This window comes from Microchirus variegatus, assembly GCF_963457635.1.
Source record: "Microchirus variegatus genome assembly, chromosome: 22".
NCBI lineage: Eukaryota > Metazoa > Chordata > Actinopteri > Pleuronectiformes > Soleidae > Microchirus > Microchirus variegatus.
Genome location: NC_139823.1, coordinates 16751043 through 16769301, shown reverse-complemented (window position 1 = coordinate 16769301; position 18259 = coordinate 16751043). Strand labels below are relative to the sequence as shown.

The 18259-nt window shown below is 44.8% G+C and overlaps 1 protein-coding gene across 1 annotated transcript in view; it reads left to right on the top strand.

The window, feature by feature from the left end:
• The window catches only part of LOC310943048 (nck-associated protein 5-like), a gene marked incomplete at both ends in the record, with an annotated part of 151121 nt that overhangs the window by 45783 nt on the left and 87079 nt on the right, over positions 1-18259 (top strand). Inside the window, one exon of the mRNA XM_083908544.1 lies at positions 1357-1430. Within this exon, the coding sequence (XP_083764670.1) occupies positions 1357-1430 (74 nt within the window). The remainder of the gene's footprint in view (positions 1-1356; positions 1431-18259) is intronic.

Here is an 18259-nt window from a genome sequence, read left to right as displayed (position 1 = left end):
TGTGTGTGTGCGTGTAGGTAGACGTCGAGTGTCTGAAAACGCAGATGGCTGCAGCCTTTTTCTTCGAGCTACTCCCCTCCCCTCCACTTCTCCAGTCGGTACCAGCAAGAGGCGAATCATTAGGCCCGAGCCAAGAAACCCTTACATCTGCTTTTTCCATTCTCCCGCTTGGCCTTAGCTCATTCTGTCCGTACTGTAACTCAGTAGTTACATGTTTTGTGAGCGCGCGCTATTCCCAGCTGACGTTATACAGCTGCGCCGGCTTCTGGGCCAGCCGTTAGAAGTTACCCAGAGGTGCTTCTGGAGTTACACGTGGAGACGGAAAACCAGAGATTTAAGTGATTAATTGCACCTTTTGAAAAGTGGTTTTGCTGTTTCTTCACACCGAAGGAAAACAGAGCGGAGGAACCGCGTCGTCCAGTCACGACTTAAATCAGCATCTGATGCATGCGTTTGGTCATCGGCTGTTTCCATTGTATATCATTATTCAGCTGCATATTAAAGCTCCCATAGAGTGGTCCTATCGCACATATATGCGAGTTATGGAGGTTTACTTACATAGATTAACTTGTTTTTATGCTCAAAAACCTCCTACTTGCTGCAAACTAGCCGATCAAAATCTCTCCTATCTGAAGCTCTCGTCAGCCGCGATGTTTCAGACTGAAATCTCACCCCCAGAAGACAGAACTGGGTTGTGATTGGCCAGCCAACGAGGGCTTCCTCAACTGTCTTGTGATTGGCCAGGTACCTGGAAGTGACGTAATTAGCACGTCGGCTCTCAGAAGCACAGCTCCCCCCTCTGGACGGTGGATTTTTGGGTGTGTATCTGCTTCATTATCTCGTTTACGAAGCCCTAAAGTTTGGAAACGCTGGGTTTTATTGTATTCTCTGGCTCTGCAAGCGCTCTGAAAAAGTCTGGAATCGTGACCTAAGGATACCATCTCCTGAACAGCAGATCCTCCTGTTCCGGGCACTAGTCCGGGCACATCTGGTTGCGTACATTGAACCGCAGAAGAAGAACGTCCGTTGTGGAGGTGTTTCATGAGCGTCTTCGTGAAACGGTGTCTTCTGACTCTGGGTCAAAGGCGGGGAGTCGTGAGGCCACTAGTGGACGATTCCAGGCTTTTTCAGGGTGCTTGCAGAGCCCAAGTATACAATAAAATCCAGCTTTCTCAACAGTTTCCAAACTTAAGGGCTTCATAAACGAGGTAATGGCACAGATACCCACCAAAAAAACAGCGTTAATTGGAACTTCCGATCTATGGGAGCTTTAAACGTTTATGAAGACCACGATCTTCACACAGTGAGTGATCAACTCCTTTGTTAACGGTGGCCTTTTTTTCATTCTTTCGGCAGGAATACATGGATGCCAACAGATGCATCGACGAGCTCCTCAAGCAGCTTGAGGACGAACGCCGAAATGTCCGAAGGTAAGAGGTTCTCGAGACTTTTGGGCAGATGTTTTTGCCTAAAGACTTCAGCAGCTGCCTGCAATCCATTCCCAACCAAAGGCAGCAGAACAATGTTGTTTGGTTTTGAGTGCAAGACAAGCTTTGTACCCTTATCTTGAGAAATGCTTATTGTGTTGGGGGGGGGGGGGGGTGCTTTCTAAAAAAAAAAAAAAAGTGGATGCGGACAAAGAGGGGGGAGACTGTGGACTCAGTGTGGGGTTGACTGAGGGCATTTCTCATGGAGGTCTTTTTGGAACAGATTTGCTCAGACAATAGGAATGAAGCGCTTATGGAGATGCCAATCTAATGACCTTGTCCCCTCGGTGCTCCGATCTCTCTGGCCTTTCCAGTGATGCACCGCCCCGCACAGAAGAGACACAATTTTTTAAACTTCACCCTCTTTTGTACGGCCCTCTCTCCATCTCAATGGAGCTGTATTCCCCAAATTCAAAGTAATTTTCCACCTGAGTGAGCACAGAGGGACATTGGGGGGGGTTGGGGCTTTCGGAGTGGGTGGTTTGGGCAGGGGGGGATGGATGACCACTGACCGTCCCCTTTACTAGGCCAGGGCAAACCTTTAATAAAGGGAGTGATGTGTAAAGGAATGACCCTCCACTTGAAGTCATCCACACCCTTTTTGATTCAGCCCGGGGAAGTGGTCTTCAGTGACACTCTGAGTGACCTAACAGACATTTAGAATCACCTCAAGGGACCAGGTGGTTAGGAAGCCTTGAACTTGTACAAATCGTCAAACATTTGGAGTGGTTTGGGGATTTTTTTTATGCGCTGCCAAAACACTTTCGATGTTGTTGTCATCCAGAGATGCAACAAATGATTAATCGAGTCATCGCTTTGGTCCATAAAATGTCAGAAGATGTTAAAAAAAACGTGACGATTCTTGTTTCTTGAATGTTTTGTTTTGTCCACAAGCCAAAATGATTCAGTTTTGAATGATTTCTTTGTTATGTGGAGCAAAGATACCAGAAAATATTCACATTTAAGAAGCTAAAACAATCAAATTTGTTGTGTTTTCCATGAAAAGTCACACTTTTATTCATCAAAAGAGTTGCAAAGTGAATCGAAAATATAGTCAAGACATTGACAAGGGTTTTCTAATCATCCAATAGCCTTCTAACGTGATTAGCAAACACAATGTACCATTAGAACACTGGAAATGGGCCTCTATACACCTATGTACATATTCCATTAAAAAACAGACGTTTGCACCTAGAATAGTCATTTACCACATTAACAATGTATAGGGTGTATTTCTGATTAATTTAGTGTTATATTCATTTAAAAAGAAGTGATTTTCCTTAAAAAATAAGGACATTACTAAGTGAACGGTAGTGTAATACCGAATCAAACCTATTACGGAGTCTCCTGCTGGGTTTCTTCTCGACCTGTTGATCTGATTTATGGTCACGGTATATGTGGCTTTAATTCACTAGATCAGGTTCTAACACGCCTCGTAAATGGTCGTTGCATTTTAAAAAAAAATCTAAAATATTGGCCAAGACAGGAAGAAGCTGTGTAGTGTAAACACATTCTTGACTCAGTGTGGTTTTTCCAGGCATTTCTGAGCTCAAGTACGACACACAAAGATGCCCTCGCCCGTGAGCACAATGCTTCCTTTTTTTTGCGTCGCAGCGTAACACACAAAAAAAGCTACGACTGCATTGCTGAGCTAAACAAACCAATGCATATTAAGCTCGGTATTGAGAAACAACGTAGCACCGGTGTTCAATTCAGCGTGCCGACAGTGATAAATGACTCCACAAAGGCTTTTGTCGAGCTAAAACATAGACTGCAAAACGCCTCCCTCCACTTTTTATTAGGCAGCGTCCGTAGACGTCGTCGATGTCGTGGAAACTCCACCCCCTCAGGAATAATACGGGGGCCCATCAATCCGTCAAGAGGAGAAAGAGAAGCCCTTACATTCCTCTAGTTCTCCGCATCCCCACGTCCTGACCCAGTGACCCAGTGCATTCAAGCCTGTCGTTATAGCACATTATAGGGTAGTTTCACACTGTTCACGTACACAGATTTGGACAAATATCACTTCCCTGCGTTGCAGGGAAAATGTGACACAATTTCCTTGCAGAGATTGCACTTTTAGTGAAAAATATACTGCAGATGGTTGTTTCTACACTCTTGGAAATAAGGGTTCCAAAAGGGTTCTTCTACAAGGGCTGAGGTTCTACCTGGAACAATTTTGCTTCTGAAAAACCAAGGTTTTTCAAGGGTTCTTGGTGTTACGACCAGGCCTAGGGGAAAAACCTGATCACAACAAGAATAAAGAGACTCCCTCCTTCCCACTCCAAAGAAACCACCAGCAACACACTAATGGTTCCAGTAAGAACCATTTTGATCCAGAGAACCCTTTAAAACCACTTTCCTGAATAAAGGGTTTTAAAAGGGTTCTTGGTGGAACCCTCCAAGGTTCCAGGTGGAACCTTTATAAAAAAGGTCCTAAAAAGTACCTAATATGGTTCTACTGAGCACTTTTATTTTGAAGCGTTTACTGTATTTAAATGTAGTTTGTCAGAAGCAGGCTAACCCTTACCCCTAACCCTTCTTCATCCGTGCAATCAATAATAATTTACGTGATAATAAAAAGTGCTAAGTAGAACCATATAAGGTTCTTTGGCTTGTTTTTCAGAAGCAAATGGTTCCAGGTGGAACCTCAGCCCTTGTAGAAGGACCATTTTGGAACCCTTATTTCTAAGAATATAGAAATAACCATCTGCTGTATATTTTTTTACTAAAAGTGCAATTTCTGCAGGAAGTTTATGCACCACAGCAACACAGGGAATTGATATTTGTCCAATCGTGTACAGTGAACAGTGTGAAACTACCCTATAATATGCTATAACGACAGGCTTGAATGCACTGGGTCACTGGGTCAGGACGTGGGGATGCGAAAAAGGGTTCTCCTGTGAGGACAAGCCGAAGAACCTTATATGGTTCAACTTTGCACTTTTATTTCTAAGTGTGTACTGTATTTAAATGTCCCAGAGCATCACGTAAAAGTATTTGTTGATTGCACGGATGAAAGTTTCAATCATTTTCAGCAGTTTGTCACAAGCATCTGCTCCACGGCGTAGCATAAAAAGCCCCCCTGACACTCTGTGGCAGCATCGCTGCTCGACGGAGCGCAAACTCTCAGTGGGACACTGGCTGGGCTTTTCCTGCGCCGTCTATTCAGCGCGGGCCACGTCCTTGACGGACGGAAACAAAAGCTCGGCGGTACATTGTCAACATCAGACGGAGCCAATCCAAACTTGGCAGCGTCAGACACAATGTACAGTAGGTCCAGTGTTTCCTGTTATCCGTCATTTGTGAGCCGTGTAGCCCTTGTTAAATTTGATCAAATGCCCCTGTTTTTAAAGCTTTGTCGTGTCATTAGCGGACGAGGGAAAATGCAGACGTGTGTTGCCGGGACATATGGATGCTCTCCAGCACGTAGAAACAAGCCGGACGGACGGGCGGACGGGCGGGCGAGTGCATTTGCGTGACCTCTTTTTGACAATCTGCTGTGTCACGGCACTGTGACTGCGTGTTTAATCTTCCCTGTGGATTAAAACAATGTAGATTAGACTCTTTTTTTCCTGCTTCTACTCATTTTCCCCACTGTCGATTAGTTATAGCAGAGCAGATTATTGCGTTTTTGTTCAGGAAAATCTTACACAAGTGGAAAGAAGCACCAACATGTGACTGAATGTACACGCTTAGAAATAAAAGTGCAAAGTAGAACCATATAAGGTTCTTTGGCTTGTCCTCATAGGAGAACCCTTTTGGAGGGTTCCACCAAGAACCCTTTTAAAAGTTTCCTTTACTCAGGAAAGGGGTTTTAAAGGGTTCTCTAGATCAAAATGGTTCTTACTGGAACCATTGACCAAGAACCCTTGAAAAACCCGGAACCCTTTGCTTCTGAAAAACCCTTTTCAGAAGCAAATGGTTCCAGGTGGAACCTCAGCCCTCGTAGAAGAACCCTTTTGGAACCCTTATTTCTAAGAGTGTATGTAAATTTCTAACCGTCTTTTACATCAGAATTTCATTTTCTGGGCTGATTTCAGTGAGTTTGGTGTCAAATGATAAGTGAAATGTCTAATTCATAAATCAGAAAACCTTTTTATATCTCTTTCTGCCATTTACTTACTAATATTTTCTAAAATATGCACAAACACAACATTATTCCAGCAAAACGTTGATTACAAATGTACAAAAATGGTCAATGTATTTGCTCCTGAGGAGCTGAATCCTTTGCTTACGACTGTACATAACATTTGTACAGCATGGTATACAACAAACAACATGTTAGAACCAATTATAACCTGAAAATCACAATCAATGTACATTTTTCACGTTCACATCTGCAATGCGAATAAACCTTTTGTTCATTATTTTATAAAATACTCTGAGCAGAAAGAGATTTTTAATTTTTACCTATAATTTGACATCAAAATGACTGAAATCGGCCCCAGTAAATGAAATTCTGATGTAAAAGATAGTTGCAGTTTTACGTGGCTGATGGGATTTTTTAAAAGAATGACCCAAGAGGTACATTCAGTCAAGTTTTGGCACTTCTTTCTATTACTGTGTCTGTTTTTTCCCCTGAATCCTTGTTTTACATGGGTTAACGTTTGGCCACAGGAACCCCAAAAGCTGGCCTCACCTTTCCCTCTGCTGCAGCAGATGGTGTTTGTCTGTCTCTGACCATTTCCACACCTTGTCTCTCACTTGCACAGGGGAGGGATGAGGACGGTGTCTGGCACAGTGTGGGGCCCCCCCCCCCCTCCCACCACCACCACCACCACCACCTCAGAGCAACTGGGAGGTGTGGAAGTGGAGGGGGGGGGGTTGTTGGACTCAGCTGGGGATCCTCAAGGCTTTAGGACAGGTTTGTGTGGAGCAGGCACAGCTGCAGCTGCAGGACAGAAGGACGTTAGCGGAGACATCTGCTGATCAATAAGCTATTTGTCATGTTCATAAAGCGACGGCGGTTCGTTGAGATGTGGAGGTCAGATCGCATGAGGGATTATAGGTAATGGCTCTTTTCTTTGTGTCAGAGAGTTTGCCTGTGGGTAGAAATGGAAATTGACCAGTCCATTTGTCCTCGCCCGACCAGACGATGATGCAGCTTGAAATGCACGTTTGTGGAGTTTAATGTAAAGCTCCCATAGACGCTGTTAACGCTGATTTTGGTGTGTATCTGCGCCATTACTTCGTTTACGAAGCCCTAAAGTTTGGAAACAAACTTTGGGTGGGATGGGTTTTTGTGTATTCTCTGAAAAAGCCTGGAAACTTGACATAAGGATCCCTTTTTCCTGCTTCACATCCGGTTGCGTACATTGAACCGCAGAAGAAGAACGTCCGTTGTGGAGGTGTTTCACAAGCGACAGTGTCTTTTGACTCTGGGTCAAAGGCGTAAAAGGGACTGTGGTGGGGAGTCGTGACGAAGCCACATTATTAAAACAATGTTTTGATAATGAGTAGCAGTGCATCCACCGTTCCAGAGGGGGGAGCTGCGCTTCTGAGAGCTGACGTGCTGATTACGTCACTTCCAGGTATTGGCCAATCGCAAGACGGTTGAGAAAGCTCTCGTTGGCTGGCCAATCACAACACAGTTCTGTCTTCTTGGGGGTGAGATTTCGGTCGGAAACAGCGCGGCTGACGAGAGCTTCAGTGAGGAGAGATTTAGATCGGTTTTTGACCATAAAAACAAGCTAATATAATGTAAGTAGACCTCCGATAGGACCACTCTATGGGAGCTTTAAACATATCCCACTTGTTTCAGGCATCGAGAGATTCCAAGCTATTAATAAGCATTTATTTGACCCAGCACACGAGTGTTAAGTGTGAGAGAAAATCTATGCCAGTGTTTACACACTTGAGAGAAAGACCACAGGAGCACAGAGCTTGGAAACAGCTCTACAAATCTGGACCTCGCCGATGTTACTACAAGGCATATCTGGCCTCAAAGACGCCTGTGTGCTGCCGGCGGTCTGAGCCAGATGAAAGGCTGTAATCCACAGCTGAAGTATGTGGCGAGGCCTGCTCTGTCGATGAGGAGGTGGAGAGGGTTCAGCCTCCCCGCAGACGCCCTGAGGATCTTCCGTCTCGCTTGGGCGAGAGAGCCGCGCATTTTTACAACCCGAAATTGGATAAGTTCACTTGGTTTAATGCAATAATTTGATCACGCTAAGCTCCAAAGGGATCCAACGTGCTCCCGCAGTATATTTGTGTGCCCCTCTGAAGTGAATGACTTAGCCTAATCCCTCCATTAGAGGTCACTTTACGGCCCGGGAGTCCAGACTCAGACGTATCTCAAAGGAGCCATCGGTGGGGTAAATGAATCAGTCCTTGAAGACTTCATTTGAACCTTCGGGCAACGTCGGAATGCAGAAGTGGTATCTCTGTGTGGACTTTGAAATACGCATTACAAATTACAAGGACTATAATCGTAAGGTAATCTCCCTCACGTGGGCTCTCTGTAATCAACAAAAAGCATCTCTTAGAGCCGGTGTTCTAATAGTTTGCTGTGTGGCACGTCTTGTTGATCTTTACCATACTTGTTAGTGAGAGCTTAAGCAGTGGATGTGATGATGAACCCCCCCCCCCCCAAAAGCAATTAGTTAAGGAGTCGACGCTGCTGCCGCCCTGTGACACAAGTCAACACTTGCTTGTTTATCTCGCCGACGGTTTGCTGAGTCTGTTCGTCTGTTCGAGACAGACTCGACTCCGCGGGTCCTGTAAATGCCAAAGCGCTCGCGCTCTGATTCATGTGCAAACTCCAGGTCCGGCTAAAATGCATGCATCAATTTTATGGAGCTTATGAGAGGAGGAGGTTAATCGAATGGGTTAATGAAGCCTTTTATTGATGCTCCCTCAAGGTCGTCTCGTGGCAGCGCCTGCATTCCCATGCATGCGCGAGAGTGGTGCTTTTAAGTAGTGATACGCAGTGCACTGCCTCGCTCTCCACATATCATTCACCCTAATACGTTTATGTTTCTTTTCGGATGCGTTCAAGGTTAAGCGTGGAGCTGAGCAGCTGTCTTATTTCTGGGGAACAACAGAAAATCCCTTCTCTTAACACACACACACACACACACACAGGGAGTTGTGTAACGGTTTCACGATCACAACGTTATATGACTTGTCGTGACACATATTCTTGGCAGTTTGGATTGAACACCGAGGCATTATGCACATTCCTGCGAGCAATTAGTAGCATTTAAGAGCCGCGTCTTCGGGGGTCTTATACAGTGCAACGGCTAATTACGTTTGTTTGTTTAAGCGAGTTCTCAGACTTTTTTTTTTTCCCAGAGACTCTTGCACTCTAGCACTTTAATTATGCATTAGTTCAGTATATAACGTTTTATTTTCAGTCTGATTCCAGTCTCTCTGCTATTTTTAGTCGTGCATTTTGATTGAACGCAGTCTCACACAACAACATCCAGGTCTATTAACTTCACTTGACTTCCTCCATTGTGCAATGAAAGGATTTCAGAATCGAGATAAGCTTTCGGGGGGGAAACTGTGCCGCGACTCCTTTTGTGCTCATGAAAGCGTGCAGTTATTTTGACTAATACGTGTGTGCTTCACAGCACCCTGGAAAACATCCTCACTTTCAGATAAGACACAGATCCTGTGTGTGTTTTTTTTCTTTCTTTTTATTGTTGATGAACTCTGTGTAGTTTGGGCTTGTTGATGGATCCTGTGTAGCTTTGGCTGCTGGGAGTCACAGTGGTTGCATCCACGCTATTTACCTCCTGCTCAGGGGGGGCGCTTTGGAAAACATCCTCTCATCTCCCAGAGGACAAACAGGAAGACGCGAACATTTGTCCTCTGACTCTGTTGTGGCAATTTGGAAAAATCGGAAGGTGAAACACATGGACCAGTGCAAGAAAAATGATTTTAATTCAACAATCCATGACACAACGGACAAATATGCTCTAGGATACACAACAGCAGTCCAGAAAATGACATTTAATTAGAGACGATAATTGCCTGGGCTCAGGAAAAACTCATTTTCTTATCACACGCAACAGTAGATTTAATTTTAAGACCATCCTGTTGAAGATATTGCTTCTTCTTTTTTTCTTTTTTTTTTACCATGACTTGGAAGTGGAAGAATATCCTCTTTAAAAACAATGCATTTATGCATAAACCATGGTTCTAATGTCACCTATACACTATTATACACCAACGTCAGCCTCTGGTGACCTATGCACTGCGTTTTACAGTCAGTCTTGGCACCAAACAAGAGGATTTTATCCCTGTTTTATTGCATTAAAACATCAATACACAAAGAAACACCACTTTTGAGAGGATTCATCTTTACAATCCTCAGGCTGGGTTTCTTTATGACACAAAACAGGATGTAAAAATACGGCATTTGCATTTAAATGGCTGCAAACTGTCACCGCACGCGGTGGTGGTTTTTAAGACACCATAAGCATGACCAACGTCTGCAATATGTTTCTTTACACTGTCGTCGTTGTCGTGGAGTTTTACTAGAGGGATATGTTTGGTTGTTTTATAGCACAAAGGCTCTGTTAAAGGCTTTGTGCTTAAATAAAAATGCCTTATTACCACAGCGGTTTTTTTGACACACCATGACTGTTTTTGCAGTGTGTGCTGCGATTGTGCTGTGTTCTATGAATAGCAGTTAAAAAAAAAATAAAAAATGCCCAAACCAAAACCTTGTGACGGCAAACAAAAGAATATTTAAGATGAAGAAATACAAGGATGAGAAAGAGGATGTCGCGTAATCGTCTAATTTATTTCCTGTAATCACCCAAGGAGTGTTGAAGTATTTATTTAGGATCATTTAAAGATGAATTAAAGACACATTTTTATCAGCGTTAATCCCAGTCGTCGTGGCTTTGAAGCATTCCCTACATTCCACGTGGTAGAAAATCCGTCTTACTTAGCCCCCCCCGGTGCCCGCTGTTCCGCCCCCCATTTCCCTGATTAATGAAACATGACAGAGGTGCATTATCGACTTTATTGTGTTACGCACTCTGAAAGTAAAGAACACACACACACACACACACACACAGATGATCTCTGGAGGGTCTCGTGCAGCATGAGCCATCATGTGATTTGGGCGTCTGCTGTTTTGAGTTGTGTAGATCCTCTGCAGACATGTGTTGGGTAAACAAACACGCTGCCTGTCTACAGTTTGGCATTTCCTTTGCTCTTCTTAATACAAAAAAAAACCTCCCCTCCTCCCTTCATCTCTACCTCTCCCCCCCCCCCCCCCCCCCCCCAGAAAAAGGTTGACAGCTAAATATCTCCTGGATGGATTGTGAGCATCCACAGGACCTTCTGATGTGCTTCCAGAATGATTCCACACCCATTAAATAGCTGTTCTCAGACTCATGTCTCGGCTCAAACGCCGCCCCAAGTATTAATCGCCCTCGAGGCTTTTTGAACGGAAAGGGAAACAAAAAAAAAAAGTTTCTTCTTCCACTCCTGTGTGATTAACGTCTGACTGGGAACACACACCTAGACAGCCGGGGAATCGACCGGTCGCGTAATGAGCTCAAGCGACGACTGCCGGCCTCTGGTCACTCATCTGTGATCAAGCTGCAGAGGATTAATGTCACACGGGGAACGTGTGGCTGACGGCTGCAGACCCGGACACCGCACTAAAAGACGGATACAGTGTTTTTATTTCTAGAAAGGAGATGTTTTATTTTCCCGTCCACTGTATATATTTTATGGCCACTGTATTAAAACATATGATGAGCTCGTAAAATATGACAAAGTGGAATAGATTAAACCATCCCGGGCACTTGAATTTAGCTCCACTGGTTCAAGCCATAACATTAACTCGCTGCCCTGCGCTTTAATTTGAAAGACGCAATTAATTTTAAGCTGTCTTTTGATTAAAGATGAAATGCAGACCACGATGTCCAGTCTGAATAATCCATTCACAAGGTTAAAACCATAATAAAGGCTCTTCTTCTTTTCTTTTTTTTTGCAACAGCAGTCACTCTCCTCACAGTTTTAATTGAAATTAGCACTGTTTCTGTCAAGCCTCGAAACTCCACCGCGCGTGCATACGCTTACAATACTGTCGAGTCAGGATCTCTGCTGTCCACTTCCATGATTGCACTCGTCGACCAACCTTGAGCGTCCCTTTTAACCTTGCCGCTGCGCACTGTAGCTCAGAGGTGCTTAAACTCACAGTTTCTTAGTGTGTGGCACAAACACAACATGCACTTTACACACACACACACACACACACACACACACACACACACACACACACACACACACACACACTCAAACCACAACCACAAGCGTCCCGGGACACGATAGCACAAATCAATATCAGCCCACTGCCCTGCAGCCACTGTCCCAGCACCATCCTGTCTCCTTCCCTGCACCCCCACACCTCCTCTCTGTGGAATGCTTGAGTGTACGGGTGTGCACGTGTGCATATGTGTGTGTGTGTGTGTGTGTGCGACAGTGGTTGGAGCCAGGCTGGCTGTGTGGGCGGCCGTGTGTTTCCAAACAGTGGAATCTGTCACTGACACCCCTGGCAGAGCAATAAGCAGTGCCTTAATGAGCTCAGCAGATCACTCAGCGTGCAGCATGGACACACACACACACACACAAATATGTACATGAATATTACAAATACAGACACATACTGTATGTGCAAAGTAATCACGGTTGCATCACATGAACTCATCAGCAGTCAGTGAGTGAATGCAAATTAAATGGCAATTTTAATGGCAGTTAGTAAAATAATCCAATGGATTACAACAAAAACATGTGATTTGAATTTTACCAAAGACCCTTTTCCACCTCGGCACGGCACGGTTTACGTTGGTTTTCCAACTACAAAATAGTGCTGACTCAACGTGGGCGGAGTCATCACTGCACGGCTGCATGAAAGTGTCGTGATTTTGTTTTACACACAAACGAGTGACTATCGTGACTTGTAAAGCAGTTGTTTTCAGTGTTTTCTTTAAAACTAGTCGTTCAGTACGTTAAATATGAAGATTTTAGACATTTCCTTTGCTAAATGTTGGAGATGAATCCACATTTTTTTAGGATTTTTAAGGCTTTTTAACTGATCTACAGTTCGGCATTGTTCGGATTGATTGATCGATCGCCTCAGCTCGCTTGGTACCTCGCCAGAGCAGGGACGGAGAAAAGTACCGGGTACCAGGTACTATCCTAGTGCTGGTGCTAGGGTTAGGGTTATGCTAGCCTGGTCAAGTTGAGTAGCGCTAGTGGGAACACGCCATAACTGAGAAGTAAGTTACTGCTTAACACCAATGACATAATGCATTACCTAGCTCCTAACCCAAGGAAGTGCCGAACCCAAACCCTAATCATCCCAATTGCAACCCTAACCCTAAAAGCAGCTCTTAACCCCCAAAAAGCCCTTTAAAGAAGTGACCACCAGCCAAAATGTCCTCACAAATCCACAGATACAAGAACACCCACAGATAAAAGCGCAAATCAAATTCAAATGTATACGTACATTATCGCAGAGAGGGGGTTTCTGGGTAATAAGTGTGACGACTTTTCTGACATGGAAAAGTGCCACCAAGGTCAGACTGTCTGTTAGCCTTTAGACACGAGCGATCATTCACCGCGTTAATAAAATTAAAACGGCGCGCTGCCCTCAATATTTCTTGATCACAGCGCATATGTACGCGTCAGTGCCGACTCGGCCGTCTATTTGTCTTTTTTAACCAAATGGCACAATGGTGTCTAATTGGTGACCACCTGCTCTGAGAATCGAATCACGATCCCGGGGCCCTGTGTTCAGATCCCCCCCCCCCCCCCCCCCACCACCACCACCACCACCATCCCATCCCATTGTGACAGCTGCGCTTATGATAAACACCGTCACCGCTTTGCATGACATTTCAGTCACATAATCACGCATCATGAATCCTTCCGAGTTTTATGATGACAAATGCAAGGAGCGCGGCAGTCGGCCGTATACGAGGCGTCTGATAACGAGACTTTGACAGCAGGGGGTTTTAGCCTGGTGTAAAGGACGACTCATCCGTGTGTGTGTGTGTGTGTTGTATATCCAGTCACCTTCCCTCGTCTTTAGGTGATGTACCCCTCCTCCTCATCCTCCTCCTGCCTCAAGTTCCCATTCTCCTGCAAACTAATTCTCTCACATGGTTAGTGTCATTGAGGACATTAGTGACAGTGAATGTGGTCCAAAGTGGCAGTGATGGCCTCGGCTGTAAGTCAGCCCCCCCGTCCTTTCTTTCGCCTCTTTAACTGAGCGCTGCTGTCACTGGGACCCTTTTAATTCTCTCTTTCACTCCCCCTCCAGTGCCGCCCCCTCTCGCACTGGTCCTATTGGGGTGTAGACAATAGAGAGAAGGGGGTACCACCACCACCGCCACCACCACCCCCCTTCTGTCCTCTCATCTCCCTCAGCCCTCGCTTGGTTGAGGCTGCAGGCTGCAGTTTGTCACAGTCGTTCAGCTGAGACTGACTGTGATTACGGCAGATGGTTCAGAAGAAGGCCCGGTCCTCTGCTCGGCACAGACCAACTGAAGCACTTCATTCACCGTATTTCCACTTTTTCTCGCATTGATCTTTGCTGTCTTCCTCGGGTTGTCCGTATCCATCTATTGTGACAGTCATTTTGTTGTGTCGTTCTCCCAAAAATCCAAACTAGAACTGTTTTCAGATGTGGAGATTTTGAATTCAGCTAACTTTTTGGTTGTTAAAATTGGCTGAAACCCAGTTATAATGCGTTTTTTATTATATTTAGGGCATTTATATCACTGGATACCATCTAAAAACACTTTCTTCCAACATCGGAATATTCACAGCTTCTTGTGCATTCATCAGTGTCACTCATTAGCCTTGTGTTGTTCTCCCAAAAGCCCAAATCCACACCTATAACCAGTGTTTTCAGATGTAGAGACTTTTTGGGTGTTATGCGATGTGTTTTTTTTTATATTTGGCGCATTTATATCACTGGATATCATCTAAAAACACTTTCTTGCAACATCACAATAGTCAGAACTTCTTGTGTTCATCAGTGTCATTATTAGTTTGATTTGTCATCGTCGTTTTTGCTCCCCTATGCTACCGATTGCCTTGATCTTAGCTGGTGCTTCTCTCGTTTGTCGGTATCTATCTATTGCCACTGCAAAAATCCACACTAAAAACAGGCAGCCAGTGTTTTCAGATGTAGGCATTTTGAATTAAGCTAACTTTTTGGGTGTTAAAATGGACTGAAACCCAGTTGTAAAGATAAAAACGGTGCATTTATATCACTGGATACCATCTAAAAAACACTGTCTTCCAACATCCTTGCAGCATCAGAATATTCAGAACTTCTTGTGTGTTCATCTGCTGGAACATCACAAGCTGTCTTCCTCGATTGTCCGTATCTATCTATTGTCACTGCCTTTTCCTTGCGCTGTTCTCCCAAAAACTCGAAACCACAGCCAGTGTTTACAGATGTAGGGATTTTAAATGACGCAAACTTTTTGGGTGTTAAAATGGGCTGAAACGCAGTTGTAAAGATAAAAATGACGCATTTTATCACTGGATACCATCTAAAACCACTTCCTTCCAACATCCTTGCAACATTCATCATTTGGTTTTTTGCTCCCCTATGTTGTCCTTTATATCACAGTTAGTGGAACATCACAAGCTGGCGACCGCTTGCCTGTTCATGTCTCCTCGTTGGGAGTGAAACCCCCCTCTCCAATGCTGTTGTCAAACACACAAAAAAAAAACTCCTCCTCCTCCACAGTGCACAAACCCCCCAACCTAACCTCACTTCTCCTCCCCTGAGGAAAGAGCCACCCTCAGAGAGGCATCAGCAGCAGCAGCAGCAGCAGCAGCAGCAGTACAGCCGTCTCCCCCATGAACACATGTTAAACGTCCCGCAAGCCTGAGGAGGAGGGACGCAGTCAGAGAGAGAGAGAGAGAGCGAGAGCGAAGGAAAAGGAATATTCTGTGGAAACATAAAGCCAGCAGGCGGCAGGGGTGGGCAGCAGCAGGGGGAGGCAACACACACACACACACACACACACACACGGCTCTGTGAATGTTGTGTGTTAATAAGAGGAACAGAACAGCACAGCGCAGCAGGGAGAGAGCGTACGTAGAGTGAAGGAAGAGGAGACGAGTGCAGAGCTGCTGCACCGACACACACACAGAGAGAGAGAGAGAGAGAGAGAGTCAATGCATGTTTGCCAGATTGAGAGAGAGCGACGAGAGAGAGAGGTGAAGCGAGGAGAGCAAGTCAAGTAGAGCAGCGTAGAGCCGGCAGTGCTGCATTGTGGATGTAAACTTTTATCATCTGCGGGATCAGCGTGGAACGGCAGCTGCAGGAGCAGGAGCAGGAGCAGCAGCAGCAGGAGGAGGAGGAGGAGGAGGAGAGTGTTGCTGGATTAACCATGTGTGTCCTCTGAATTGCACCAGGATGCTGCGTCTGCACCAGGGTAAGAGGACGGACAGCAGCACGCATGACATGGCATGATTTTACTCTCCTATAATGACTGTCTTTGTTTGTGGATTTGAGCTATTCCGCATCTTTTTACACTGCAGTTTTTCCCCCTATAATGATGAGGAGGCGTGATATTTCACACAGCAGCATGTATATACTGTACATGTGTGCCCGCCGGATGATGTTTGGTTTGCTCTGAGCCCGATTGGCCAGCTCGCAGGGACGCGGCGGAATCGCGTGTCCTGTTGCCAGTGGCAACAGCGTGAGGCTGGGGTTTTTGCTGCATGAAGCCACTTTGATTCTGATTGATAACGGGAAAGGAAACGGACACTCGGGGAGGGGGATCGGGGGGAAATGCAGCACATGAGATTTTAGATGTGGCGGAATGCTCGTTCTCCATTTCCATTCCACCCAGATTAAGATTTTCTATCCAGCCCACTAATCCCACACTGAAATGACTGCTGCTAGATTGGGGGTGTGGATACAGCAAAAGTGGTGGAGAATGCACATAATTGGAATGTGGTCAGCAGCAGCAGCAGCTTCTCCCACAGCTCCATATTATCAGTGCTGCAGCACCAGTGCCCCCAAGTCACAGCGGGTCAGACAGGCTAAGGGGGGGGGGGGTGGGGGGGCACATTTACAGTACACATAAAGAAGCTTACAGTCTAAACACGGGAGGATGCCAATTTTAGGTCACTAGCGTTATATTTTTGACCCGGCGTTTGTTATCTCTAAAAACAGAACTGCAGGGAGCATGAAAACATGAGATCATGGGAGAGCATGGGAGGTATCATCATCATCTGTGTTGTCAAAATGCCAAAGACGAAATGCCACTTTGTAGAGTGTTTTTTTTTTTTTATATAACCCTGGGAATGGGTTCTTCCCACAATGAGAAATAAATAAAGAAAAGAATCTTGTTGTAAGATGTAGTGGAGGCTTTGTACTTGTAAATGTCAGTGATATAATTCGAGTCAACAAAAGTCCCATAGTACTTTTCCAGAATGAAATCTTTGCCCTATATTCGCAGAGCTTTTACTAACTCACAACCGTGTGACTCTTCATTCCCTGGTCACTAATTGTTTTTCTGCTCAGTAAATTCCATGACCTCTGCGTCATGCATCATGCACTAAATGCACAATTTGCAGTTGCAATTTAAGCCTGGACTATAGAGCGCTGACGCCAGCTGGTGAATGCAGCCCAACCAACCAACCAGGACAGGACAGGACAGGCGTTTATCACATAATATTTACTGTAATTTGGATGTTTTTTGGGGGATTGCATGTGCGACTAATCACCGTTACTTACCAGAGGCTGCAGTTTTTACGAGTATCTTTTTTGGCCTCTGTACAGAGCAGCAGCAGCAGCAGCAGCAGCAGATGATATGATCCTGCCACCAGGGCAGATGTGTTGTTGTTGCTGCACTGGGCAGAGTTGGAGTCTGGCCCCCGTCCACTGAAACCTACCTGGGGATTACTTGATAAGAGGATTGCCAAGTGAAGGGATTTGATTTTTATAGAATTAAATCTGTAATTCTCTCCATCCATGCCGACTATGCCACGGCTCGTCCATTTCTGCAAGATATAATCCCCCCCCCCCCACTTACATCCCCATCCCATCACATGACATGTCCGGTATTTAAAGCAGTTTTGATTGGAATGTCACAAGACTTATGTGTTTGGGAGGAAGCTAACATGGCTAACATACACTACCGTTCAACAGTTTGGGCTCACCTATACCATTTTTTTTTGTGTTTTCCATTAAAAGTCACACTTTTATTCATGAAGAGTTGCAAAATGAATAGAAAATATAGAAATAATGAATTTTATTCAAAATAAAACAAGGAAGTAGCTTTTTTGGATAAAGCTACGCTACGAGATGCATTCAATGCTCCATCCACGTTCAATACAATGACTTTATGACCTTTGTTCTCTGTGTTGTGGTTTTCAAGGGTTTTCTGAACATTAGATTAGATCATTAGAACACTGGAAATGGGCCTCTATACACCTATTTACATATTCCATTAAAAAACAGACATTTACAGCTAGAATAGTCGTTTACCACATTAACAATGTATATTTTACGTTGTATTTTTGTGTTATTTTCATTGAAAAAAGTGCTTTTCCTGCATAAATAAGGACTTTTTGACGCCATAGCATCATTGTCGCTAACAAGACGGATGTGTGGAGATGTTCATCACTGACAGCAGATGTTTGTACAGTGTGGACTGGGATCATCTGAGTTTGAATAACATTTACTCCACTCCCTCAGACCTCGGAGGTGTTGCTTTGGTGCTCCCCACCATCCTTCTCAATCTTGCCCCGTCACTCCCTTACATCCG